Consider the following 26,542-nt stretch of genomic DNA (forward strand, 5'->3'; position numbering starts at 1 on the left):
GTAGCTATTATGCTCATAATGGCTCTTCAGAGATGTACGCTATACTCAAGAGATACTTCCTAAAGTATCCACCAACATTTTTTTTTTTACATTTGACAATGAAAAACTACTTATTGGGTATAAATGCTTGAAGGTTTGTTTACAGTCAACTCACTTTTATCCTGAGTCTTCAATGGATTACAGATGTCTTCCAGAGTAATCTGTTGTGCCTTGGTCTTCTTCTCACAGGGTTCATTGCTTTCAGTTGATTTTCTCCTTTTTGTGCCAAATTCAGAAACCTGAAACATAAATTAAACAAAGTAGTTCTTTGCCATCCTCCACAAAGGAAAATAACGCACCCATCATTACATAAAGAGGTAACGTAAAATGACTTTACAATATATTAAATCCCTAACTATTTTACCTATCTACATTTTTTGCTAATAAAATAGTTCCTCTAACATTCAAGGCTACAACACGAAAAGAGATAGTGCATTCTGTGAAGAAATTGGCTGTTGCACTAGAAAAGAAACACCTGCAGCTACCACACCTTCAAAAGGCAGTTTAGAGCTAGAGAACTGAACCAGCACTTAACAGACTCTCCCATCATACCACACACTACCGCCCTGTGTCTGAATCAGATCTCTTCTGCAAATCCTCATTTCCACAGTTCAGAGCCCTCCTCTTGCCAGATACTGGCTATTCACCTCTGAAAAGCACAGCTTCCTATAGCCTACATCCCAATGATGGAAGAGTGTCTTCTCCACACCGTCCTCAAAGTGTTAAAAGATTTTCCTAAACTATCTGTAAACACCTAGCTAGCATCATCCTGGGTTTGGATAGAATACAGTACTTTTGAATAGTGCTCCTTAGATGGCTTTTGACACATGTACTTTTAACACTTCATAAACAGAAAATTCATCAATTTATGTTGTTTCATCACTGATGTTTTCTTTTTGTCAGAAAGTAAGAAATATGACTAAATATAAAGTAACTTGCAACTGCAAGAATGTATAAACACACTACCATTTCACTCTGCAGACAAACACAACTGGTGCTTTTAGCAGCTTGCATGCATGATTCATATGGTAATCTCAAGATGTTTTAAGTGTATTACTGGGAAATTCAATCTCCTTGTAACTAAGCAGGAACTCCATCCTCAGTCAATAAGCTGGTAACCTCTACATAATGTATCCCTATGCACAGCCCACAGGAATGGCAAAGTTTCCCTTCCACATCCACTATTATATACCACCAGATCAACACTAATTACAAAGCAATTTTTCTGCACGGACAGAAAGGGACAATCACACCTTTTGTAATGTATTTGGACCAAAGGTAACAAAAAAGGTTGATTTGAAACACAAGTGAGAAAAGCATGCGTTCCCAGGGGCTAGAAAGGGCTAGAAACACAAACTACTGGGAGACTGGAGAATATGAACTCAGAATGAAATCCAGTTGCTGACAGACAGCAATTTTTTCCCAGCAGCAGCATGGAGAAGCTGCCGTATTGCTGCAGGCTCCCTCAGCCCTGCACCTAACAGTGCAGGAAGAGTTGCCCGAGCTCCATCACGACCTGGGCCATGAGCTTAACCCGCTGCACGCCGGGCGGCAGAACCTGTGCCAGAGGGTCCAACACGACTGCAAAGGCGCTAAGGCCCGTGACCCAAACTTGCACGCCATACCCCTACCAAGCCTCAGTTCCAACAAGGCGGGCATGTCCTGGCTGTTTCCGAAGAACGAGGTATCGCTACCGTGTTACACAAGGCAAAGATGCCACAGCAAGCACCCGTGACTGGAAGGCCCCGTCTGTTGGTGGGGCCACCGCAGGGCACCTGGCGCGGCGGGGCCGTGGCCAGCTCGGGCCACCCTTTCAGACACGACTTAGTGACACGAGGTAACCAGACAGGCCCGAGGGCCCTTCGCCACCATCAAGAGGTGACAGGACCCGAGGGCCCCTGCGGCCCGGCCCCTCGCCCTTCAGGCGCCCTGAGCCCCAACCGCCACCGCCCCGGGCGCACCGTCTGCCGGGCGGCACCCTGCTCCCCGCCGCTCCCCGCCGCTCCGAAGAACCTGCTCAGCACCAGCTGCTGCCCCCCGCCGCCGCGTTCCCGCCGCCGCCCCCGCGGCATGGCAATGGCGGCAGCGATAGCGGAGCCCGGCCGCGGGCACTGGCACCACCTTCCCCGCCGGATGCGACTGCAGGCGCGGGGCGGGGCCGCAGGAGAGGGGAGGAGCTATGCCCCCGCCCCGCCCCGCCGCTGCTGCGCGCTGGTTGCCCGCTCGCTGCTCGCTCACTCCCCAGGCTGCCGCGGCGGGAAGCGGCGGCGGGGCGGCATGGTGCGCTCGCTGAACTCCATCGTGGCCGTGTGCCAGAACATGGGCATCGGGAAGGACGGCCGCCTGCCCTGGCCGTCGCTGAGGTACCGCGGGTCTGGCGGCGTTCTCCCCGCCGGGGCGGCGGGGGCGCGGGTGTACCACAGCTCCCAGCGCGCAACGCGCGGCGCTCGACAGGGCGGGAAAGTGCCCGCGGTGGCGGGGGGGTGGGGCGGCGGCGGCGGCGACCGGGCCGCGGAGCTCCCCCGGGGGTCGGGCCGGCAGGCTGCTGGCTGCAGGGTGGCCCTCATGTAAGCAGGGCCGGAACCGAAGGGCTGGCCTCAGGCGTGGTACCGGTCCGGCCTCTCCCCCTACTCGGGTTAGGGTTTTCTTTTCACATCTAGAAAAATGCACCTTATCCCTAAACCACGTTGTAATGCGCTTCATGTTTTCTTGCCAGGAATGAGTACAGGCACTTCCAAAGAATGACTAGCACATCCCACGTGGAAGGTAATGTACTTGTTGCCCAGGTGTGCCTCTACATATTATATTACTTCGTGTGGCATCAGTCATGGAAAAGTCTGGTAATTTTACCTTTCCCTGACTTAAAAGCCCTGCTTCTGCCAACAGCCTGCCCTTCCCCACGCTCCCAAGCCTCACAAGTCTGCAGGTTGTTTCGGTTAGATAAAGAAACAGGACATGAGGCAGATATTTTAGGGCTGCAGGTGATTTGTAAAAAAAAAAGAATGCCAAAGTCCTGTTTCCCCAACAGGGCAGAAAACTTCATGTACCTGTCCTAACCCACAACTCCAACACTGAATAAGTTAAAAATGGAAATCAGTTTATATGCTAATCAGAGTTTTTTTCAGGCTGTATTAGCTTATCTAACTTGTTTGCTGTAGCTCAGCCTTGGCCATTTGTTCCACCCCTCTGACCTTTCTGACAGTAATTTTGCTTTTCCGATTGCTGAGCCATCGCAGTACACCAGAAAACCCAAACTGTACTGATAATATACAGCAAGAAAAGTGAAAACGTATGCAGTATATCTGTACACAGCAATACCCAACTGTACTGATAGTGTGCAGCACTAACGTTCAGGGCCAGCAAGGCCCTTGCAGCAAAGTAATATTATAGACTATAGATTTGGTGAGATAAAACAAGTTACTGTGGGGTGAAAAAAAATGTGAAAATCGGCACAAACACACAAGAAGGTAAAAACAGCTAATTTGTTCTCATCAGGTACTTCGTGTACTTGTCTCTGCCAGAAGAGACAAGTCTTGCCACATGGCTCCCATTCCTCTTTCTTACCGACTCTGGTGCTGGATTGACATTTCCTTAAGCCGTTTTACTTCTCTAACCCAGTAGGCTAGGCCGCTGGGTGTCTGCAGGGCCTGGGAGTACAAGGTGCATGGTAGAATCAGGAAAGAGGCATCGGGAGAGGAGGATTAGGATCTCCCTGAGCCATGCAACTGGCTCACTGTGATGGAATCAGAGCCATGAGAGACAACAGGTTTATCCTCACGTTTCTGCTGCTTCTCTGTTTGCCAGCATCATCACTCTTTTCTGTGTTTCTTTTTTCGTGCTCCTGTTAAAACTGCTGACTAGCAAAACTCACTTACTTGCTAAAACTTCTTGGCAGCCTAACTTGCCCTTTTTTTGATTAAGTGACCTGTTCCATATTCTGATTGAAGGTCGGTCTATCCATGTTTTACAAGGAATGTCTAGTCTCATTCTGCAGCAGTCTTAAGTGATTTTACTTATGTTTTGGAGACGTGATTCAGCCTCTTGCAACCTCACATACAAAAAAGACAGAACACAAGTCTTTTTATATGTCTGCAAGTTGCATCTTACCTGGCACAGATAACCCATAATCAAAAAACAGTGTTTCAAATACAACTAAAAAGAAACATCTAGTTAAATCCTGCCTGCAAATCTTCTGATAAACTGTGATGCTGGATGCTAGGCAGTTCAGTTGTGTCATAACCAGACCTCTTAATGGGTTATGCTGCCATAAGTCTTCACACCATTGACTTAAGAAAGTCAGAGAGTCACTGATTTTTGAAAGTGAGAAGCACCACCTAAACTTGCTGCGACGAGCAAGGGGAAGCAAGCGGCCGACTCAGTGTGAGTGATAAAGCAAGCTTCAATTTATTACGGCGCGATTATGTCTTATATACAGTTCCAGTTAATTATGCCTACAAGTCATCTGCTAATTGGCTAAGCTCTAAAGGGTTACATTTTCATACGTCCTCCTACTTGCGGTTTCTGCGGATAGCTAGCTACATATATTTTTTTCTCTCTTGTCTACGCGAATTCCTCAAAGTTATTTACAACATTAGGCACAAGGTCAGTGTTTTTCTCAGCTTCCTTATCAGCATGCCTCAGCACAGCTGCAAGGCCTGCTTCAGCTAACTTACGCTAACTTTGTTTCACAAAGATCTTTAAGGGAGTCATGGCCGTGATCACACAGCCATTCTGCAACAACTTGCATTTAGTCTGCATGCATACCTGCACTGTCCATGGCTTTAAATTAGCTATTGTCTAGACAATTCTTTGTTCTGACCCCACAGGCATCCCTTTGTGATCCTTTAGTCAGAAAATATGCATGTTTTTCAGAACTTGTACATTTCCTTCAGCAGTGGTGCCAGTGGTCTGTGCTAACATACCTAAATTGACACTGCACTATGTCTCTTGGAAACTTGCTCATGAAGCTTATCTGCCAGAGAAGGGTCTTTAGATATCGCTAATAAACAACTGGAGCATCTATTCTCTGCTGTGGTCTCTCAGATCAAGAAGCCGAGAGGAAGGCTGTGAACATACGCTATTTTATTTTTTCTGAAATCTCTCCTGATGATGAGACATTTTGTGAGTCTCAACATCTGTTTATTTCTTTGATAACTCAATTTCCTCATAAAGAGAAACCCTCTTCTTAGGGTATTTGTAAAAGATGATCAGGTTATGAATGTTTGGTCAGAAATGATACTTAGAGTGAAATCTAGAATATGATTGAACACCTATCGCACTTCTGCTTTGGATTTAATTAGGCTGGTTCATCTCCTAAAAGTTACCCTTTCACCTGGCCTTTTTTTTTTTTTTTTTTTTTTTTAATTAGATAATGCTCGAAGTTGGCAATTATTCCTGATTGTATAACTGGAACGATGGAACATGAAAAGACAAAGTCGATTACTGTACACTGCTCAGATTTATAAAGAGAACAATGACATTCTGCTAGTGGGAAAAAACACTAAAAGAACTCTTCTGAGGATATGAGTTGCTCTGACACACAGAGATTAATTTGGTCCTGTAGCTATAGCAGAGCTAGAGTCCGTGTAATGCATGTCATGGGCAGTGACATGCCTTTTTTTATTTTAAGTTTATCTGTGTGCATGAGGCTACATTCGTGTCAACTGACTGACAAGACTCTGAGGCCACAAACAAGTTCTTCTACGGATGTGACTAATTTGAGAATCAGGGCCTAAGCTTGTACCTTTTTTAACTGGTGAAATGAAGTTCGGAACAGGGAGGGCAAGTGCAGCCATATCACTAAACAACAAACCAAATTTAAGACGGAGCAAAATCACCCTTTAATAAGTGTTTTCTCTCTTACTCAGGTAAACAGAATGCAGTGATCATGGGTAGAAAAACCTGGTTCTCCATTCCTGAGAAGAATCGTCCTTTAAAAGACAGAATTAATATCGTGCTCAGCAGGGAGCTCGAGTATGTATGATGTCTAATAGGCCTTTAAAACAAATGAGAAGTCTGCACCTAAAAATATGTGTAGCAATAGATGTAACACAAGTAATGCTAAATGTAACATACTCGGGCATTGTGGGTTACATGAGTGGACAGCAGGGTGGGTTGAGCTGGCTGAACGGCAGAGCTCCGAGGGCTGTGACCAGCAGCACAGAGCCTGGCTGGAGGGGTCAGTGCTGGGTCCAGCCCTGTTCAACTTCCCATCGGTGACCTGGGTGAAGGGACAGAGGCACCCTCAGCAGGTTCCTGATGACACAGAACTGGAGGAGCAGCTGACACACCAGGAGCCTGCGCTGCCGTTCAGCGAGACCTGGGTGGGCTGGAGAGTTGGGTGGGGAGGAACCTCATGATGTTCAACAGGGACAAGTGTAGGGTCCTGCACCTGGGGAGGGACAGCCCCGTGCACCAGCACAGGCTGGGGGTGACCTGCTGGGGGGCAGCTCTGCAGAGCAGGACCCGGGAGTGCTGGTGGGCAGCGAGTTGCCCATGAGCCAGCAGTGTGCCCGTGTGGCCAAGGTGGCTGTGGGATCCTGGGGGGCACGAGGAGGAGCGGGGCCAGCAGGTGGAGGGAGGTGACCCTCCCCCTCTGCTCCGCCCTGGTGGGGCCGCATCTGGAGTGTGTGCCCAGTGCCGGGCTGCCCAGTTCACCAGAGACATGGAACTGCTGGAGAGGGTCCAGCAGAAGCTACGAAGCTGATGAGGGGCCAGAGCATCTCCCTTACGAGGACGGGCTGAGAGAGCTGGGCCTGTGTAGCCTGGAGGAGACCGAGAGGGGATCTCATCAATGTCTATGAATGTCTTCAAGAGCGAGTGTCAAGAGAATGGGGCCAGGCTCTTTTCAGCGGTGCCCAGCGACAGGACAAGGGGCAATGTGCACAAGCTACAACACAAGAGAATTCCTTTTGAATATTGAGGAAGAACTTCTTTACCTTGGTGGTGGCAGAGCACTGGCACAGGCTGCCCAGAGACCTGGTGGAGTCTCTTCTGGAGATATTCAAAACCAGAGTGGACACGGTTCTGTGCAACCTGCTTTAGGTGGACCTGCTTTAGCAGGAGGTTGGACTAGATGATCTGCAGAAGTCCCCTCTAACCGTGACTATTCAGTGATTCTGTGATTTTTTCGATGTCTAGTTAGGAAGCATCTCTACTGTTGGTTCCGAGGGATATCACTCGTGTACCTGTAAATTTTTAATTTTTTTTTATTTATTTTGTAATTAATTCACAAGATACAATGGTTGTTACTTTGTGTAATGAATACTAGTCCTAGCTCTACACCAAACAATCTGACAATTGTCAGCAGTCTTTCTGACGGATGTATTTAACTGTATTTCTCTAGATCCTGCTTAGATTGGTGGCTCTTAAATCCCTTTTTTTAAGTTTATTTTTATTAGCATTTAGGGAAGAACTGTCCTTTTTCAGACCTCTCTTCTTGAATCCATCACCCACAGTCATCCAAATATTCTTAAACAAAAATGTCCACTTAAAATGGTTTTGGAGGATGTTGCTGTGTTCTGGGCTAAATATGGGGGGCCTGGGAGATAGGGACATTTTTTGACTAGTTCGATTGAGTGAAATATTAATGTTCTAGAATTCAGGTAGAAATCTATATTTAATTTTATAAACCTCTACATTTCTCATTTACACTTTTTTAAAAAACATGATATAAAATTTCAGATCTGTAATTTATGCCTTTTAAGTCACAGTTGTGATTAAACTGTGATTTATTAAACAGTCCTGCAGTCAGATGAGAATTCTAACATAGTTTAGCAATAATAGGCATTTCAAAATAATTAACTAATGTGAAACATTTAGTTATTTGTGAATTCATCAAAACATACTGTATGTCTAGATTGTATCGATTATCATGATGAATGGTCCTTTAATTATTTAGTAATAAAACTTTGCTTTTTCTAGGGAAACCCCAAAAGGAGCGCATTATCTTTCCAAAAGTCTGGATGATGCTTTAACTCTTTTGGATTCACCAGAGTTAAAAAGTAAAGTAGACATGGTTTGGATCATCGGAGGCACTTCAGTTTACAAGGTATCTTCAGAGTACTCCTAAATCACTCATTTTCTGCAATGGGATGAGGATGGCTCAAGTTCCTATTACTTGCCCTTTAGGAAGTGCTTTTCCTTCATGTGACCCAGCACCCTCCAGTGATTCCAGCAGAACAAGTCTTGGAGAGTAAGATTTCAACTCATAAGTTTAAAATGCCTGTCCAAGTAACCAGGTGGTGCTCTTGCTAATGGTCCAGTGTCATGCAGTTATTGTGCTTTTGAGAGCTTTTCTTAAATATCTAAATTGCTAGTTTTTCAACCAAAACCCATCCCGTAACAGTTATTTTACTGAGATAGTAGACTGGCTCTGCGGGGGATGTGGAAAGAAAGGAAAATTGATCTGGCATTTTTAGCCAGAGTATGACACTATACAGGTGTACAGGTGAGAAAAGAGGACTTAGAGAGAGCTGGCAGGTGGTGGTATCAGCAATAAGAGGAGATAATCATACAAGAAAAGGAAGCACTCACTGTTTTGCCATCCAGCAACCAGACATCCCTACCGTTCCTGCTCCCCAGGTTTCTCTTGGTGTCTAAGGTGTCTTGGTATTCAGGTGTCTGTTCAAGTGCCAGGATGACTGCATGTGCCGCTTTCTAATCAGGACCATCTCTGCACTGACAAAGCCCTGTATAAACTCTCCTGTTTTCCCACAAATGTAACAGTCTTTCTGTCCTTAGAACTAAGAATTAGCTCTGTAGCAGGGAAGTCTGGCATAAAATGTGTCTTGTGTTTCCCTATGTTTGCTCAGCCATCTTTCTCCCTTTCCGCAAACCTTTCCATTTGCCATTAATATGGATGTAAAGATTAGTCAACTCTGTGCCTCCACCCACATCACTAGAGTAGTCCTTTCAGACCCTACACAGTCAAAGTTCTGCCCTTTAACTCTCAGTTGATTTTGTCTTCTTTTGTTAGGTTCTTACATAATTTGTATTTATTAGCAAAGAGTACCACAAAAGGGATTATGGCCATCAACCCTAGTTCCCTTCATATAAATCAGAAGAATATGGAATAAGGACAGCAGTAAGCATTCTTTCTTCTGAATAAAAAAAAAATCTTAATTAAGACTTGTAAAGCAATTTATTTATTTATTTATTTATTTATTTACAATAAAGGAAGCAGTTCTGCTGTCCTTTAGTCATCATGACTATGCTGGAAAATATATTCCACTTCTTGTTTGGCACTTGGACTTCAGGTGTGTGATGAAAATGCCGTCATGCTCCTGGTAGCAAATTAGGGCTGATAATATGTATACGAGGTGGGAAAATACTTTTTATGATATGTCTTGCCTTTGTTTGCAGTTTGTGCCTTTCATGAACCTTTTCTCTGTGTCTTAGAGAATGCATCTTTTACAGTAAAAAAAATAAAGTAGTTAGATATTTCTAAGGTTGTAAAAAAATAATATGCATATGTAAATAGCCTGTAAAACACTCTTGTTCCTCTTTTTTTTATTTATGTTTTATAATCACTATTGCATGTGGTGAAGTCCACTATATATTTGATGTCCCAATGCATTCAGTCTGTTAAGTATTATCATACAGAAATAACCTGTCCTTCACTCACGGCCTTTAAAATGCCTGCTTCCAGGCAGTAAGATTTCTGGAGACATTCTCTTCAGATTGGGCATATCTGCCTGACATAAGTAAGAGACTGGGTTTGGCTTCTGCTTGCAATTCTGCAGGATTCATAGTGTATGCAAAAGCATTTACTCCTTCCATATAATGGCCTTGTTCTCATCTAGTGCTGCAAAGACTGATTATTTTTGCTTGTTCTTCCAGAAGTGTCTGTGTTGTAGACTTCCAATTCAACTATTTTTCCAGTGTCTGGCTGTATTTAGTAGAAAACAATGCCATTTTATAAACTATTACCAATAATTATAAATAGGCAGTTTTGATCAAGGGTTTTTTTGCGACATACTACTTGTGCTGATCAGCATATAGGAGTATGACTTGAAATTTCAACTTTTTCCCCCTTTCATCAACTTGGGCCATTTCAAAGGAATTTTTAATTCATTAGGAAGAAATCTGACAGTTTTATACAGATTTCTGCAATCAAACTAGGTTTGTGATCTTGATTAAAAGGGTTTGATGGAAACCATACATCTCTACCAAACTGCAGGTAGTATTTTTAGTGCCTGTATTAAAGATGCACAGAGGATTACAGGATTATTTCCCTTATACCATGAAGAAATGTGTGGGAAGTAAAATAGCGGTTGGTAATTGAAGCAAATAATGTTTGTTCAGTTCAGTCCTTGTAGGTATTTGCTTTTAAAGCATTATTTTGTTTGGATGGCTCAAAGGTTTAGAACTGATTGTCCTTATTAGTATAGGCCTGTGATAGAGAAATTACCTGTAACTACTTCAGCAATTAAATGCAACAGGAGTGGTGTGAAACAGGTAGTACTGAGGACACGTCGTTTCCACTTTTAGCACCTTGGGGAGTTTAACCCAAATTTTGGATCTTTCAGACTGGGTAGACCTTTATGAAGACAGACCTTGATGAGGACAGCAGGCCATTCTGGAAAGTGCCATACATTCCATCTGATTGCTGCAGATGATGGTCCCATCCACCATCAACACTTTTCTATTCCTGATCTTACACCTGGCTTCTCCTACTCATTTACAATTAACAGTACTGTGTCTGCTGAGTAACTCCTCTTCTGCATCTCAGCATAGCCAAACAACAGTGCAGTAGAGAGTTGTTTTGCACTAGGAAGAGCTAATCCATTATGATCCTGTTAAGAAGAGCACCCAGACTCTGTCAAATGTCATTTAAAATGCAACTTATTGGAGCTAACAAAGGACAAAATAGTGTAAGTAATCTTACATCCCTGCAACTCCAGGTTGTGTGGCATTGAATGAGCATCCAAGCCACGTGCAGCGTGCTGCACAGACCCTGTCTGTAGAAAGGGCTGCCTCATTTTGGTCACTGAGACTATTACAGGGCTTTCTTACAAGAAAACAAGTCTATTTGTCATTTCGGCTGTCAAAAAAGGATGTTGACATGAGAACTTCTTGCCGTTCTTTTAGATAAAGGCAAGGACATGCAGGCAGTATAGTTGTCAGTATGAAGTAGGAGCAGCCTGCTGGCTCCTTTGTTGCCATTTTCTGGCTGAGCTTATCCTGTGGCCAAGGAATATGCACAGCACAGTACAGGCCTGGGTCTGTTCAGGTTAATTGTTTTGTGGATCGCTGAATCCTTAGTGTACAGTGATCTTTCAATCAGGATCACTACAAAAGGGAACGGTAAACTCATGCATGCACCCATTGCACTTACTTCAGGTAGGCTGCTTTGACAGCCTGTCATAGGCTGTTGTGGATGTCTTGGAGGATAAGTAGGAAGACTGGTGTGTAATAGCATTCTTGGAGTCTTCACTGTATCTGCTCTGCCCTGGTTGATCCTCAGCCCTTGTCACAGGGGTCAAGCTTAGGCTGGAGGCATAGGGATTCCCCAGAATAGAGGCAGAACGTATTGAATGTGAGGGCGCATAACTGAGGCCATCTGTCAAGAGCTACTACAACAGCTTTGCCATTGCCAGATAACAATTCCAGAGTCTGTATCATTAAAGAGCATGGTTTATTGTCCTGTGGAGCCTTTTAACATAGCTGCTAACTGTAGCAACTTCTGATCAGTTAATCAGTTTGGGATGGGGGGGTCCACCATGATCAGGATTGTTGTCACTGCGCTCCTTGAAGCAATCCTCCAAGCTGTGTTTCTGTAGATGGTATGGTGTGGCAGTGTTTGCATGATCTTCCAAGCCTTTGCTCTCTTTGGTTTCCCACACCCACGTCCCAGCCAGATTCCAGACACAAGGTAGCAAGCCAGAAAGTTTAACAAGGGTGGCCTGTGAATTGAGGCAGATTCACACATGTTTTCAGAGGTTTCCAAAGAACCTCAGACTAAAAATGGGTGCTGGCACCTGTTTTCTGCAAAGGGTAGTTCAAGATGTTTGAATGCCTGCCTTATTTGAAATACTGCATCACCTCTGTGCCTCATGCTGCCCTCAGAGATACCATGCTGAAACACAAGCCTGGCTTATCCTCATCCAGAGAGTTATGCTGAGATAGAACATCTGCCCAGCTGCCTGAGTGCAGAAGAGCATTCTTCGGGACATGTGTCCACCCTGTCTCTCAGTCTCATGTACAGATGGCTGCTATACCCTGCCCAGCCCCTAAGAACTGAGGCAAGCAAAGGTGCTAGAGCGTGTGTTCCTGGATGGTATTTCAGAACAGGATGGTGCCTTCAGCAACAGCAGAGCGAGGAATGGGATGGAGGCAAGAGACTGCTATTGTTACAACCTCTTCTTTGTAGGACTGCAAAAGAGAGAGGAGCAAGACTGACAGCTTCTGAACATGTATAAGGACACAGTGCAGGGGTCTGTTGCTTATGACCATCTTGCCTACTGCCCCTAGCCTCTCAAGGACACAGTACACTCAAGGGTCATAGGAGTGTTGGCATAAGCTGCCTCCAGTCCTGTGAAGAACAGAGAAAGGTGAGTCCTGAACAGGGTGGCCATCCAAGTCCTCATGTAGGACTCAATTCATGCTGTAGAACACATTCATGCTGTGTTCAACAGCATACTCTGGGAAACTGTCTCTTCTGAGCCTTGACCTCTGCCACAGGAAAAGGCAGAGCAGCTAGACTAGTAGGCGTTTTGGCAGGGATGGGGAGAGCTGAGTAGTGTACTGGTATGATAATTGGATGTGAGAGCAGACAAGGTTTAAAACAGCTCCCACAGTCCACGGAGAGTTCAAAGCCATGTGCAGCCTTCATCTTCTTAAATTTGACTTGACAGTGATCACCTCATCAGGTTTATGATCTCCTGATACAACCACAAGGTAGTACTGTTGCCTCCAGGGAAGCTTTTGGACTTCTCACAGCACAGGTGTACAAGTTTCATTTCTTTGGATCTCAGTGTGATGCTGTACTGGGTCTTCTGCACTATTCTGGATCTCCTAAGTTCCAGAAGTAATTGGTGTTGCTGTTGATGGTATGGATGAGGAAGGAGTATAACAGCCCAGCAGTGGCCAGTAGGTCACAGCGTTTATGAAGCCAGTATGTGTCATGAGAGGCACTCCATGATTTTGTGTGAGCACTTGATGTTTTGAGACTCCTGTCTCATAAGTGTTTGTTGTGTGCAGGAAAACTTGTGGTGGTGACTCACTCATTGATTCTGGCCCTTGAGTCCCTATTAGCTATTAGAGCTTATTGGACATGTTCCTGCAGCAGGTTTTCTGCCTTGGTTTTACCCCCAAGAAATTTAGTACGTGCATGCCAAGATTGCTGCCCAGTACAACTAAAGCACGGTGAATGGGGACATTTGGAAGATTCACTTCAAAACCACATTTCTGTTCTGAGTTAAGACACTAATACAGATGCACTCTTTGTGGAGGTATTGTCTCTTAATTGAGGAGTTCAGGTCTTAGCTCTGACTCTGAAAAATAGTGCTACTTGGACATCCTAAGGGGGTCTGCTCAGTATAAATTATATTAGTCTCTTTTAACTGGATTCAAACTGTGTCTTTTAGACTGATTTAAAACAACATTCATATTTTACTAGGAATAGGAACTGTAAGTCCAGCACATCCCCAAATATTAAACAAGGACTTAAAAAAAAATGTAGATTTATTTATGTGGATGGTATGATCTTATGATATGTTGTTTGTAAAGTGTTTGAAATAAATCTGGCTTTGTAAAAATAAGCAAGAACAAATGCCTAACAGTGAACCTACTGGGGAAGGGGGGTGTGTGGGGACAGACGGACACGACACCCAAATTAGCAACAAAACTTAAAAAAAAAAGAAAAATTTATGACTCAGGTCCTCATAACCAAGGCCTCTTTAGTAACACCAGAATAGGCTATATGTCAAATGGGTTTTCACCTTGATAAAACAGTTTTTCCTACAGCATCTCAAACATTTAGAATTGTCTCTTCTAATTTGTATGTTCCTGCTCACCTTGTTGCTTTCTCAATGCCACAGAAGTAAACAATGACACTCAAGGTCACGTTGCTGAAGTACAGAATTGTATTCATGTATTAAATTTGGAGAAGAAACTTGTAATTTCATAACAGAACAAAAAGTTCTTTCATAAGAAGTTTTGTTTGGTTTGCTGTTTAGTTAATATCTATGCTGGCCGTAACAGAAAATGGATGCTGGTGATAAATAGCATTTGGGGATTTTCTTCAACAAAGAGGCTTGAGCTGGAAAATTAAATTTCCAGGGGTCTCCAAGGGAAAGTTTTATCTAATATTCATGTTCAGGTGTCTTTCTGTGTATTAGTATTTGACATATTGTTTGGTAATCTACCCTCTTTCATTCTTCAAAATTACTGAATTATGAAGTTGCTGTTCATATTTAGTGTGGCAAGTCTCTTGCAGATGATTAATTACCCTCTTAAACAGAGTTTCTTGACTAAGCATATAAGCTTCACTGGGTTCTGAATGCCCTGAGTGGGTTGTGAATGCCACATTTTCTAAGCTTCAGATCTTTGCTGGACCATAAGGATCACTTCTTTAGAAGAGAGAAGTATTAACAATTTGAGTCACTAGTTTTATCATGATTTTTTTTAAGCCTGCCGAAACTTCACTAGCTAATACTAATATACTAGAACATACATTATAAAGATTACATTTTAGTATGTCTGAATTTCTTGTAGACTATAAAAGATTTAATAGTAAGTTTTCTACCTTGCCTGCATGTAAGATAAAATGATTTTGAGCTGCATACCTAGTGGAATGATATTAAGTTGTGTGACTGTTGGAATGGAGACTAACATGTATGCTACCATGTTTTTGAAGTGTTGCATTCAGCCTAAGATGTGACTGAGGATTGAGATCCACTTACAAGGGAGCTCTGCAGTCAGCTCATTTTTCCATGCTCACATGCTGCAAGGAGCAGGCTCCTCTGAGCTGCGTGATGCTGTTGACATGGTGGGGTATCATGCTGCAGGCTTGAAGCATTATTCCACTCTGGGAGCAACTAGTGCAAAAAGCTGAGCATTGCATTGGCTTGTCCACTAGTTCTGTTTCAGAGTGAAGTAATTAGTATGGCTTAATCCTAACTTTACCTTATGTAAAGTGAAGACTGAAGGTCTGGTTGCATCTGTACCACTAGGCTCATGATAATGTTATTTGCTTGTGCATGTTTATGGTCCTGAGCAGTTGTTTCCAAGGAAGGTTACTGTCTTCTTGGCATATATGCAAACTAACTCTCTTATTTCAGTACTATAATGTCACAGAACCATTCTTTATGGAAGATTTTCCCCATGTGTAGTTGTCTGAACAAAATTTAGGAACGAGAAGGCAGTTTTCCTGTGTTACTGTGGTCTTCTAGGTGTTTTTTTAGAAAGGGTTTGAGCACTCTGGGTCTAGTTCCCTAATGCCTGTTTTATATACGTGGCAGGGTCACAGCATTACAGCTGACAGCACTGTCCTCCCATAGAGATTTATGTTTTGTAAAAGTATGTCTGTGACTACTGTAGTCATGCTTCTGGTGGCCAATACTTCTTGTTCTTACCTAGTTATAAATAAACTTAGAGGAAACAGAACTACAATATTAGCAATGGACTAGTGGATTAACTAATAATTTACTTTAAAAAACTTTAATTCAGCATCTTTATACTTTCACAGACTTGAGAGGGACATATCCAGCTTTTCCAGTAGAACCTTCAAAGTAAACTCTCAGGATTTTTAATGTGGAAACAAAGGTGTAATTACTCCTTACTGCTCTTGCTCCTTAACAAGCTTTTTGTGTGCTCATTCTTGTGAGCAAACATATTGATTTGACATTCTTCTGGGAAAAAATAATGACTAAAAGAGGTTAATATGTGAGTCAGTTGCAGACACAAATCATGCAGCCATGAAAGGTTGTTGCTTTTCAAGTTCTTTTTCAAAGATACTTGCAGAGATCATAGAGGAAAAGATTTAAAAGACCCTCTTTTGAGACCAACTCGTGGAAAGGTCTAGTGACTAAAGTGTATCTGTTTATGCAAGGGCAAAACGGTCAGGCATTTTGGTAACAGTCATAGCAGAATTTTGTTGTACTTGCCTTTGTTCCTGGCAGAGAACTGGTCATGCCGTGTCTCCTGCCTCACTAGGCAGTGTTGGTGGGAAGAAAGGATTTTTGAAGGTGTTGATTCTCGTCCTTTTACCTAGGTAAGGTCTAAAACTTTGTGACATTTTCAGCTGTGAGGGGTTTTTTTAGTGTGTAAAGTGTATTTCTTTAATACTCTTGTGGCTTCAGAATAATCCAATACATTTTAAGGGCTGAAAAAAACAATGTAAATAAACAGAATGTTTATTTTGAAATTTTCTCTTTTATAGAGTTCTCATACTTTGTTTGGATTGACAATGTTGTTGTCTAGAAAGACACCTGAAAAATAAGTGCCTCGTGTAGTTACTTTGGCTGATTTACTTATTTTATGTAATCAGTAGAAGATGGAAAAGCAGAAGCAGTGTGTGTGTGTGTCCTAAAACCTGTGAATCTTTAAATGAGTAGGAATAATTGGTCCTTTCTACAGCAATTGGTTGCTATGTCCACTAGTGTACAGTGGTTTGGTGATTAGGTCTAAAGAAGATTAATTTTCCATATAATACTTCTGAAACTACGTGTAATACACAGCTATTATTTGTTCTAGAGTTTCAGGGCTGTTTTAACCTGTGCTCTACCAAGAGGAACTAATTCAAGGCAATGCTCCTACACATGCAGATATAATCTAATCTTACATGGCGGTCAGTTCAATGCAGCTGGAAATTACAGGGAAGATGGTCTTTATGTCATCTCTTTTTTGCTTTGTGCTTCAGAGTCAGGCTGAGGATTTCCTGGAAGTGAGCAAAAAGATGAGGGTACGCTAAATGTTTCACAGGGTTGTGAAGATAATGTGTGAGTAATAAAAGACTGGTTCACATATAGAGTTGACATACCTGGGACAACATGAGGGATCCTGACAGCTCTCTTGTCCTCCCTCTTCTGAAAAGTAATCTCTGCTTGAGGAGTAGTCCTGGTGATTCTGAAAGATAAATAGTCATGGTTCTAATAGGCTGTGCTTTAACGTGAACCAGAAATCAGCACTGCTTTTCCCTGTTATGTCAGGAGGTGATATCTTAAAATGTTCAGTAGCTGTTACTCAAGTTGGTGAGCCTGTGTGGAGAGCAAATACATATGCAACAAAAGGAGAACCAGTCCAGGTACAAGTACAGGCCAAAGATAACTGAATGGATTATGAGGGAAAAACACAGTAAATGAAAACCATACCAAGAGTGACTTTGAGACCTAGTGTGGCAATGGAGTGTGGGTAACATAATGACCATGGAGTGAGGAGGCAGATTTTTCAAAGTTACAGAACCATGAGCTCAGAAACATCATCATTTTGTTTTAAAAATCCCCTCCTCTTGCCCTGGTACAATTATTTTTCACAAGTTCTCTCTTACTGCCTTTTCCATCATGTACATTATCCTCACATTTACAATATACACAAAACCAAAAAAGGTAGTACTGATCTCCTACTTATTGGAAATGTTTTGTCCATTGAATATTGTGCTAACTTCCCAGAGTATCGCCTGATCACTAGACATATATTCAGTTGCACGTTCTGTTTAAATATTCAAGTTTATTTACATCTATACCTTTGTATTTTGTGTATGTTACATTAAAACAAAGTCATATTCACCCTGTTCTGTTCATTAGAGTAAATATGCATAATGGGTATCTCCTTGATTAAATTCAAAGTATATCAACATTCTATCAAATCAGCACTATACATCCTCTAACTTGTCTTCTGTACCAAAAAAGGTGGTGAATCTGGGAAGAGTGGCCTGGACAGGGCAAGAGTGAACTGAATGTCTGTGAGGAACTAATTTAATCCTCATGAAAATGCCAGTGTTGTGATAAAGCTCCTTTCCCATCCTGCCAGGTCCATAGCAGTAGTTTGCAGAGGCAGTGTCAGAGTCCAGTCCTCTCTGAATAGGTTCTTTTAGAGATCCATACATGGAAAGTTTCATGTTTGACACAAAATTTACCTATGTGAAGTTTTCTGAAATTACTGTCAGGGAACATGGAGGACCAGGTGCTCCCAAAGGAACAGGAGCTGGAACCCATGGGCAATAACCTGACTGGCATGACAGGGACGTCACCAGCCAGGGCTCGTGGTGATGAGGTAGGTCCACAGGGCAGGATCAGGCCTCATGAAAGTAACCAGAGTCAGACATAGCCCTGGAACAGCCAAGGCTAGGTGTCAGGGTGTCATCCCACGACATGATTCAGCTATGTATTTAAATCCCAATATAAGTGAAACTTAGACTTAGCAGAGCAGAGCAACTGAAATACAAAGTCAAATCACTTTACAAATGTGTTTCTTCTTGCCCACCTCTGTAGTATACTCCACTGTCATGGCATGGGGCATTCCCAGCTGCTGAGAAGGAGTATGTCGGTTGAAGCCAGCTTGAGCCTGTTGCTCTTCTCCCAAGTTCCTTTTGTGTGTTGTGTGGTATTCATGGGCCATGTGCACACACAGACCCCCAGAGATGGTCTGACTAACTCAGGAGGTATCTGCACTTTCTTTTTTTTTTTTAATAACTTGGGGACAAAACAGTTACACAGCTGATCAGTTCACTCAACTCATGCAACTATTTATCTAGAACAGTGGTCACCCTCCAGTCCCTGTCATGCTTCAGCTTTCTTTGCAGTATCTGTGGTCAGTCACTCTGTATGCTCCTCCTAGGCCTGTCTTGGTGGTACAGAGTTCTTGCTGAAGCTGAAATCCCATAGAGCTGTGTAGGAAGTTGATTTATTCTTCTACTACAAAAGTATTTCTGTTTACAGAACACGGTATGTTTTTATTTGCGAAGCAGATTATTCTTCTGTCAGCCTCCAGGTGTATGTTTCTCCTTCCACCCTTATTTAAAGAAAGAAGAAATGTGGTATTTATATACAAAGTGGATGAACACCAGTGCAATGTTGTTGGATGCTGCTGTGCTGTGACTTCACCTTCCATTTTAAGCCATTCTGTAGTAATAGAGCAGCTTTTCTAGAAAGTAACTTCTCAGCAGTGATACCAATTAGTTTTATTGGATTATATTTGCTATTACTTAGTTCCTGTACTTGTGGAAGTAGTACCTAATAGCATGCTGCATGGTGAATCACCTTTAACAAAGAACATTGCTCATTGCCAATTTAAGGGAAAGGGAGGAGCAGCTATAAGCTTTTCAAATATGCATTATAATAAGCACCAGTATAGCTTTTAATAGGATGTTTTAAATGCCAGAAAGTCTTGAAGAGGTCACTTTTCAGTCTGATCTGGAGACAAAATGTACTTTTTCAACTCCTGAGTTTGTATGAATTTGTAAGTCAGGAGCTCACTTAACAGGTGTCTCCCTTCATAACTTTTTTCATCCAAGGAGCTTGGAAATTTTCTTTGTTGTTGTCGTTATGTTACTTTCAACACATATTATCACTTTGCCATAATCCAGAGATCAAACTCTGAAGTTAATTTGATCACTGGAATTGCAAACTAATGCAGACTAAAAATACATTATAAATCCTTAGCAGTGTTATTAATGAAACATCGGAACAGGTTACCTTGAGGTATGGGCCTCTCCCACCGCTCAAAGCGGTGTGATTCAGAAACTGCGTGTTGACATGAGCCCATAATGCTCCTTCTTCTCACAGGACTACTCAAAAATTTTTCTTAATTTCTATGAGATGCCCCAAGCTCTGAGAATAGGTATTGCTGCCACTTACCAGGTAGAACTTGCACAAGATTAAATTATCCTTTTAGAATACTTTTGAGCAGAGTCCAAAATAGGAGATTTAGAGTTCAATTTTCACTACTTTGCTTAAATCCCATAATACATAAAATAGAATAACTGAGTTTCAGTTTTAGATAACGTATTTGGTGTGCAATCTACAAGTAGAAAATGTTGATGCCAGGGAAGTTCCGAATAAATGACTCAATAGCCAGAGTGACTGTTAAGCAGGTATTTGTTTATTCAGCACTGGGTGCTTGGGGGATCGCTCCTCCTAACACAACACACACTGCACACTTTGCTAGGAATTTATACAGCATAAACATCCATATTCGTGGGAAGGACAGACATAGTTATAGGGGTAGAATATTTCTCAGAACATAGCCATTCCTTCTTGGGCCTGTGCACTGTCTCCTGGTGGTCTTCACTGAGGGTCTTAAAGATGAAGGCTTAAAGTCTTCCTCTGTGTTGAACTTTTTACTTTGTTCCTCAAAGCATGTGCAGCGTCTTTGCCGTTGTTCAAACCAAAAAGCCATTCTAACCAGTACACTTTCTTACCTGAACTACAGCACTAATTCCTATTGGCTATGTCTGTTCAGACAGGGACAAGTTTATCAAGACACATAATTTCATTAATATTTTGCTGACTTGTTGTTTCCCTCTTAACTCTTTACTTGACTTTTTCAGTATCAATGTGCCAAGACTCTTACCCCTTGGTTCTTTTTGAATGCTGCCATGGTGATGGCTGGTGCAGGCAGAACAAGAATTTGGAGAGTTCATAAAGAATGCTAGTGTTCCAAATAAGAATTTACAGTCTTACAGACCTCAAATAGTGTTATAAAACAAGGATAATAAAAATTTTAATAAACATCACTATTTCATGCAAGGTTGAGCTGTTTTGCAGAGGAACAGCTCAATTTTAATTGTTTCTATTGTTTCTAAAGGCAGCAATGGAAAAGCCAATTAATCATCGACTGTTCGTGACAAGAATTTTGCAGGAATTTGAAAGTGACACATTTTTTCCAGAAATCGACTACAAAGACTACAAACTTATCAAAGAGTAAGTATCAAGATGCGTTCTAGCTTGTGTTCAGATGGGAGACTTAATAATCAAATTTGAATGTGTGAGAGTCCTATTAAGGCCATGTTCTGTTCAGAGTTACAGGCGCTTTTCACTGTATTTGTTCCCCAGAGTCATATTTTATTTAGAACCTGGAATTGCACCACAATCAGCGCAGAGGGTTTGTTGGAACTTGTGTTCTGCAACCTCCCCATAATCTTTACAGTAAAGAATTGTATCTGTTGGTTTGCTTGAAAAATAACTTTCTTACTGTTTCTTATTTTAGAGCTACTCAGATATTTACTAAGCTTTGCAACTCTCAGTATGTTGTTAGTCAATGGTATTTAGTTTCTCAGTGTCTTTGATAAATTGCCAAATTAAATGGGTTTGAGCAGGGAGGGTTGAGCCTTTATAGATTTCTAAGGTTATTCCTTTCTCTTGAGAAAATTACTTCTTCCTAACAAACTTAGTAAGAACAAGTATTGAACTGCAAGTTTCTGCCATTCAGTGTGGTTTCTTCCATGTTACCCTTGTCATATTCCAGTCATACCTCTGTGTCCTCTCCAACAAGTTTACATCCAACAGGCAGTAAGGAGGTGGCAAAAATTCAGGTGTTTGCCTCAAGAACCAGCAAGGAAAGGACCTCTTCTTCATCGTCGTCTTCATCTTCTGCTGCTTCTTCTTCTTCTGCTTCTTGCTACTCTCATCTTGGTTCTCAGCTGGTTACAGACAGTAGTGGAAGAAATAGCAAGTCAAGCTGTCTGCACAGGGCACAGGAATGGGTTAGCACTGAAGTGGGGAGGAATAGGTAGGGGCAGGGAAGAAAGGTGTGGGAGAGACAGACAAGGTGAGTAGAGAGGGTAAGTCACCTTGTTCAACTCTTGACACATCCTGAATTGCACTGTGCCATATCATGAGCCTGCTTTAGTATACTGATGTCAGACGCAAAGCTCCCCTTCCTACCTCTTGGCTGTCTCTCAGGTATTGGTTTTGGCCAGCGTACTGAAATCAGAATTTGGCCTTGAAACATGAATGTATAAAATAGCAGGTAGTTGCCTTGCTAAAGTGGAAACCAGATAGAGTAAACATAGTGAACAAAATTTCAAATTTCTTTCTCCTTCAGTGTTACTCATACAAAATCCTTATTCTGTCACAGGGAACTGAAGAGATTTTTGAGAGTGTCTATTAATAAAAACTGGTTTAGTAAAACTGGAGTGTAGAGGAACACTTTGCATGGTAGCAGTCAGCTACTTTAAAAAGCTGTCATAGAGTTCTAAGAAATGCTTTACTCATGAAAATCAAAGAAAAAAAATCCAAAAGTGTTATATATCTCTTCTATATTTGCAGACATTTTAAGTAACGTGTTGGAGACTTTAACAAGAACGTGGAGTTTTTTGATTAAGCCAAAAAGGAGGGGTTTTTTTGCATCAGAGTGTGCTTTAATGATTTAAAAAGATATGCATACAAGTTGCTGATAGTAGTTAACATGATTTTTAAAAATAGTTTGTACTTAGTATACCTGTTGTAAGGATGGTATTTTTGTCTCCTTCTCAAACAACTCTTCTAATTGATTGGATAAATTACAGGTCATTTGTAATAATGACACTTTTATCTACTTGTTGGCTTTTACTTTTTCTTCTCCTCTTTCTCCAGATACCCAGGTGTTCCTGCTGATATCCAAGAAGAGAATGGCATCCAGTACAGATTTGAAGTGTATGAAAAAGTTGTCTTGGCACAGTAAATGGGGCTTTCTGTACTTTCATGTGAGAGCAGGCATTTTAAATCATGAGTCTTTATTGAGTGCAAATACATGCTAAATTATTGAGAGAAAATCCTGCCTGATGGTACAGTATCTCAGTAGTGAACGCTTCCAAAAACACACCCATGCTTTGAATATACACCCTGCAGTGGAAACATGAAGGGTGGTCAGCAGCATGAAAGAGATAGCAGTAAGGAATACCACAGCTAAGGTGGCATGAGACCTTGCACTGATCATTACAGTCCGTGGCGGCATCCCTAACAATTCCACAGGTAATGAAACTCATTAGAGTGCATCTGAACTTTTCTCCCTAAACAAAGAGTTAGAGTATCTCCTGATTCAAAACATCCAACAGTGAGAAAGCATCACAACTCCTGAGTTTGACTGGAATGGTATATACATTTATAATAATCTTTAAAATGTAATGGTGTAGAGGAAAACATAAGCAAGCATAACAAGAGAAATAGTCTGGAAGTCTTGGGCAGCAGCTGAGGGATCCATCGATCCCTTATGGAAGCCCTCTTGGCATCCTAACCAACCAGGGTACACAGTCAACTTCAAGCCTTTTCGCTGAAAACACTAACTTAAAAATTAACCTGTGTGGCGGCGCCCCCCGCGCGGTGCCGGGCAGAGCCCCTGTAACCCCCGGCTGGTGGGGCGAGGCCCGGGCAGGGAGAGCGCTCGGCAGTTCCCTCCCGGCACAGCGGGCTCCGCCGGGGGAAGCCGGGGGCCTTTGGGGCCGGCCACAGCAGGGCAGGGCGGGGAGAGATCCCCCCGGCCCTGACACACACCGTGTGCTGCCCTCCCCCGCGGGGCCCTCCCCGGGCGGGGGGCACGGCCTGCCCGGCCCTGGGCTGCCCGCGGGCTGCCCTGCCCGGCCCTGCCCGGCCCTGCCCTGCCCTGCCGGGGGGGCTCTGCTCCGGGCCGCTCCCCCCCGGCCTCCCCCTGCCCGGCCCTGCCCTGCCCTGCCGGGGGGGCTCTGCTCCGGGCCGCTCCCCCCCGGCCTCCCCCTGCCCGGCCCTGCCCGGCCCTGCCCTGCCGGGGGGGCTCTGCTCCGGGCCGGTCCCCCCCGGCCTCCCCCTGCCCGGCCCTGCCGGGGGGGCTCTGCTCCGGGCCGGTCCCCCCCGGCCTCCCCCTGCCCGGCCCTGCCCGGCCCTGCCGGGGGGGCTCTGCTCCGGGCCGGTCCCCCCCGGCCTCCCCCTGCCCGGCCCTGCCCGGCCCTGCCCTGCCGGGGGGGCTCTGCTCCGGGCCGGTCCCCCCCGGCCTCCCCCTGCCCGGCCCTGCCCTGCCGGGGGGGCTCTGCTCCGGGCCGCTCCCCCCCGGCCTCCCCCTGCCCGGCCCGGGGGCTGCAGGGCCGCTGCTCTCAGGCAGGCTCTCTGCTCTCTCCCGCAGCTCCGTGGGCCATTTCCCCCCCTCCTCAGCCGCGCTGCCCCCGAGGGGCTCCCGCCGTGGCTGCTGGGCCGGGCCGTGGCCAGCGCCGGGCCCGTCTGGCAGCCGGCGGCCACGGGCTCCACCGGGCACGGGGGCAGCGCCCGGCAGCCACCCACACCTCGCTGCGCACAACCAGTACAATCTGATAAAGAATTTTTAACATTGCCATTAACTTTACACCACTGTAAAGACCTGTCGCTCTTGCAAGAAGTTGCTATGTCAGTTTGACCATGGCCACTTGCAGTGTAAGAACATAAACATTGCTTTCTTAACAGAATCTGTGTCCCAGCATCCATTCTAAACGCTATCAGTGCAGATGCAGAGTGTTAATTTGTCAGTGTAATTTTGTGTGGCTTAAAAATATGGATTATAAGCAGATAGTGAAGTCCTGTTTCCTCTTTCAGTAAATAGAGCTAGTATAATAATGTTTTTTGTTACTGTTCCCTAAAAGTAGTGAGCAATATACTGGTACTATAGTAACACTGTGATTCTAATGATATGATGCCAAGTGCTGACCAGAGCTGGTAATTGCCAGTATTACCACGACATCGTCAGTGGTATCAGCCCATTGCAGTGTTCTGGCTGTGGGGAGTTCATCAGACAGCAGAAGACTCCCTGTACGAAGTGCGAGGGACAGAAGCTGGAGTGTACCGTGCCCATCTGGGCTCCCTACTGCTGCAGCTGCCACCCTGAGAGTGAGAAGCCTACGGGGGGGATCCCTGTGCCACTTCCATTGCAGCTCAATCTGAGAACAAAGAGTAGGGGGAAAAGTTACAAAAAAAGAATAACCCTCAGGGCTCTGCTGACTGCTTCCCAAAAGCATTTTAAAAGCATCATCTTCTGAAGCAGTATTGTGGGAGATTCAAATAATAAATTTCATCCTTTAATGTCACCCTGAGACCCAGTTGTAACATCAGGAGAGTAGCACTGGCCATTGGCAGGTTTTAGATGTTGCAAGTGTACAGAGGAACGTAACAGTACCCAGTTTTCTAAGAAGATTGAACCTTGATTTTGCTTGCTTTTAAAAAACCAAACCTCATTGATAAGAACACTTAGAATATCAGCTGTGAACACCTCTTGAATTTTTTCATGGCAATATACGGTATTAGCTAATAAAAAACATCTGCAGCATCTGTTCTGGGTTGTCTCAGTTTTCTCTGTGTTTCTTTTGCATAATTAAAAATGTAAGTACTTTCCTGTGTTGATCTTGCTCCATGTGTGCCGATGTGACATCAGTTGATAAAGGTTAAAACGACAAAGTTATATGCTTGCATAATACAGCAGAAGTCTCTCCAGAGTTTTAATTTGCCAGACATTGTTAAAGGGAAGGAAAAAGACTGTTACCAAGGGGATTATTTTTTTTTTCCAAATAATAGGTCACAGTGACCCTGACAAGAAAAAAAAGCCTCCCAGAAGTGTTTAGTGTGTACCAGTTAGTATCAAAAAACAGGTCACCTTTGAAAGCTCTGCACAGCTAGTCTGAAAAGTACTTTGTTTATGGCAAGTGACATTTATTGGAAGTGGAAGCAAAGAATTCATACTACATTGGATTACACTGTGATACTGATGCGAACCTATGTTAGAAAATTTCTGCCTAAGCATACATTGCAGGAGATACAATTCACTGAGACCAAAATCTTACTTGTTTGGCTGCAAAGAACTTGGATGCAAACAAGCCTACTGGGAACATGAATAGTTACTCTGACTCTTTGTGGACTTTCTTAGTCTTCTCCATATTTGACTATGTTCATTTGACAAATTCTACAACAAATTAAGACTCTTTATGATTCATGGAAATGCAAACTTTTGAAATAACACAGCAGTTTCCTACCTAAAACTTTTCAGAACCTATTAATGATGCAGTATCTTCAGTATGCCACTCCACCAAAAAGATGGATTTTTGTTTTTTGTTTTAATAAGAACATTGCACTGGGACAGCACCTTTTACATTAGAGCTTTTCAATATGCCATACAGATTCCAATCAAGAATTAGGAATATGCATTTGATTGCAGTGAAGTTGGGTCCAAAAGAAGTATGTTTATCCAAGTGGCAGACATACTATCTACTACAAGGTTAGATGCTTACTGTTTCAAGAAAATGGATAGGCAGAAAGGTGCAAGTCCATGTGTTCAGGAAGCACGTGCAAAGACTGTTTGCTGACAGGTGTATTATTTCCAGAGGATGGCTACTTTGCACGTTTTTTTTAATCTGTGTCCTTTTAAAGATGCCTCAGATTGTTCGTGCAAAAACTGAGACAGGAAAAATGGTTGCTCTCTTCATCTAAAGGATAGTTACTTGCTGGAATTTCTGTGGCACCTTTTTCAAATATGATATTTCACTGGGTGACAGGTTGGTTAAAAAAGGGACACATAGAATAAGTGTTTGCTGTTCACCTAAACTGGGCATTGCTCCTGTTGCCTCCCCATTTATATTTCCCTTGGGAAATAT

General features: G+C 43.3%; 2 protein-coding genes across 5 annotated transcripts in view; one reads left to right on the plus strand and one right to left on the minus strand.

Moving 5' to 3' along the window:
- The window catches only part of MSH3 (mutS homolog 3), a 113,293-nt gene extending 111,107 nt beyond the window's left edge, over window positions 1–2,186 (minus strand). For 2 of the 4 annotated variants that reach the window (XM_080372458.1, XM_080372457.1), the window contains exons 1-2: window positions 2,001–2,186; window positions 155–278 (exon numbers count right to left, since the gene is read on the minus strand). In XM_080372458.1, the coding sequence (XP_080228584.1) occupies window positions 155–278; window positions 2,001–2,111 (235 nt within the window). In that variant the 5' untranslated portion in view covers window positions 2,112–2,186. The remainder of the gene's footprint in view (window positions 1–154; window positions 279–2,000) is intronic. The other 2 variants (XM_080372459.1, XM_080372456.1) reach the window with 1 other exon arrangement.
- Window positions 2,187–2,213: 27 nt separating this feature from the next.
- Window positions 2,214–25,224, plus strand: DHFR (dihydrofolate reductase). The gene is made up of 6 exons (XM_080372460.1): window positions 2,214–2,402; window positions 2,756–2,805; window positions 5,907–6,012; window positions 7,963–8,089; window positions 20,788–20,903; window positions 22,557–25,224. Exons 1-6 carry the CDS (start codon window positions 2,317–2,319, stop codon window positions 22,642–22,644), a joined length of 573 nt encoding a protein of 190 aa, XP_080228586.1. The 5' UTR covers window positions 2,214–2,316; the 3' UTR covers window positions 22,645–25,224.
- The last annotated feature ends 1,318 nt before the right edge of the window (window positions 25,225–26,542 follow it).

The sequence above is a fragment of the Falco punctatus genome (assembly GCF_963210335.1).
Source record: "Falco punctatus genome assembly, chromosome: Z".
NCBI classification, from domain to species: Eukaryota; Metazoa; Chordata; class Aves; order Falconiformes; family Falconidae; genus Falco; species Falco punctatus.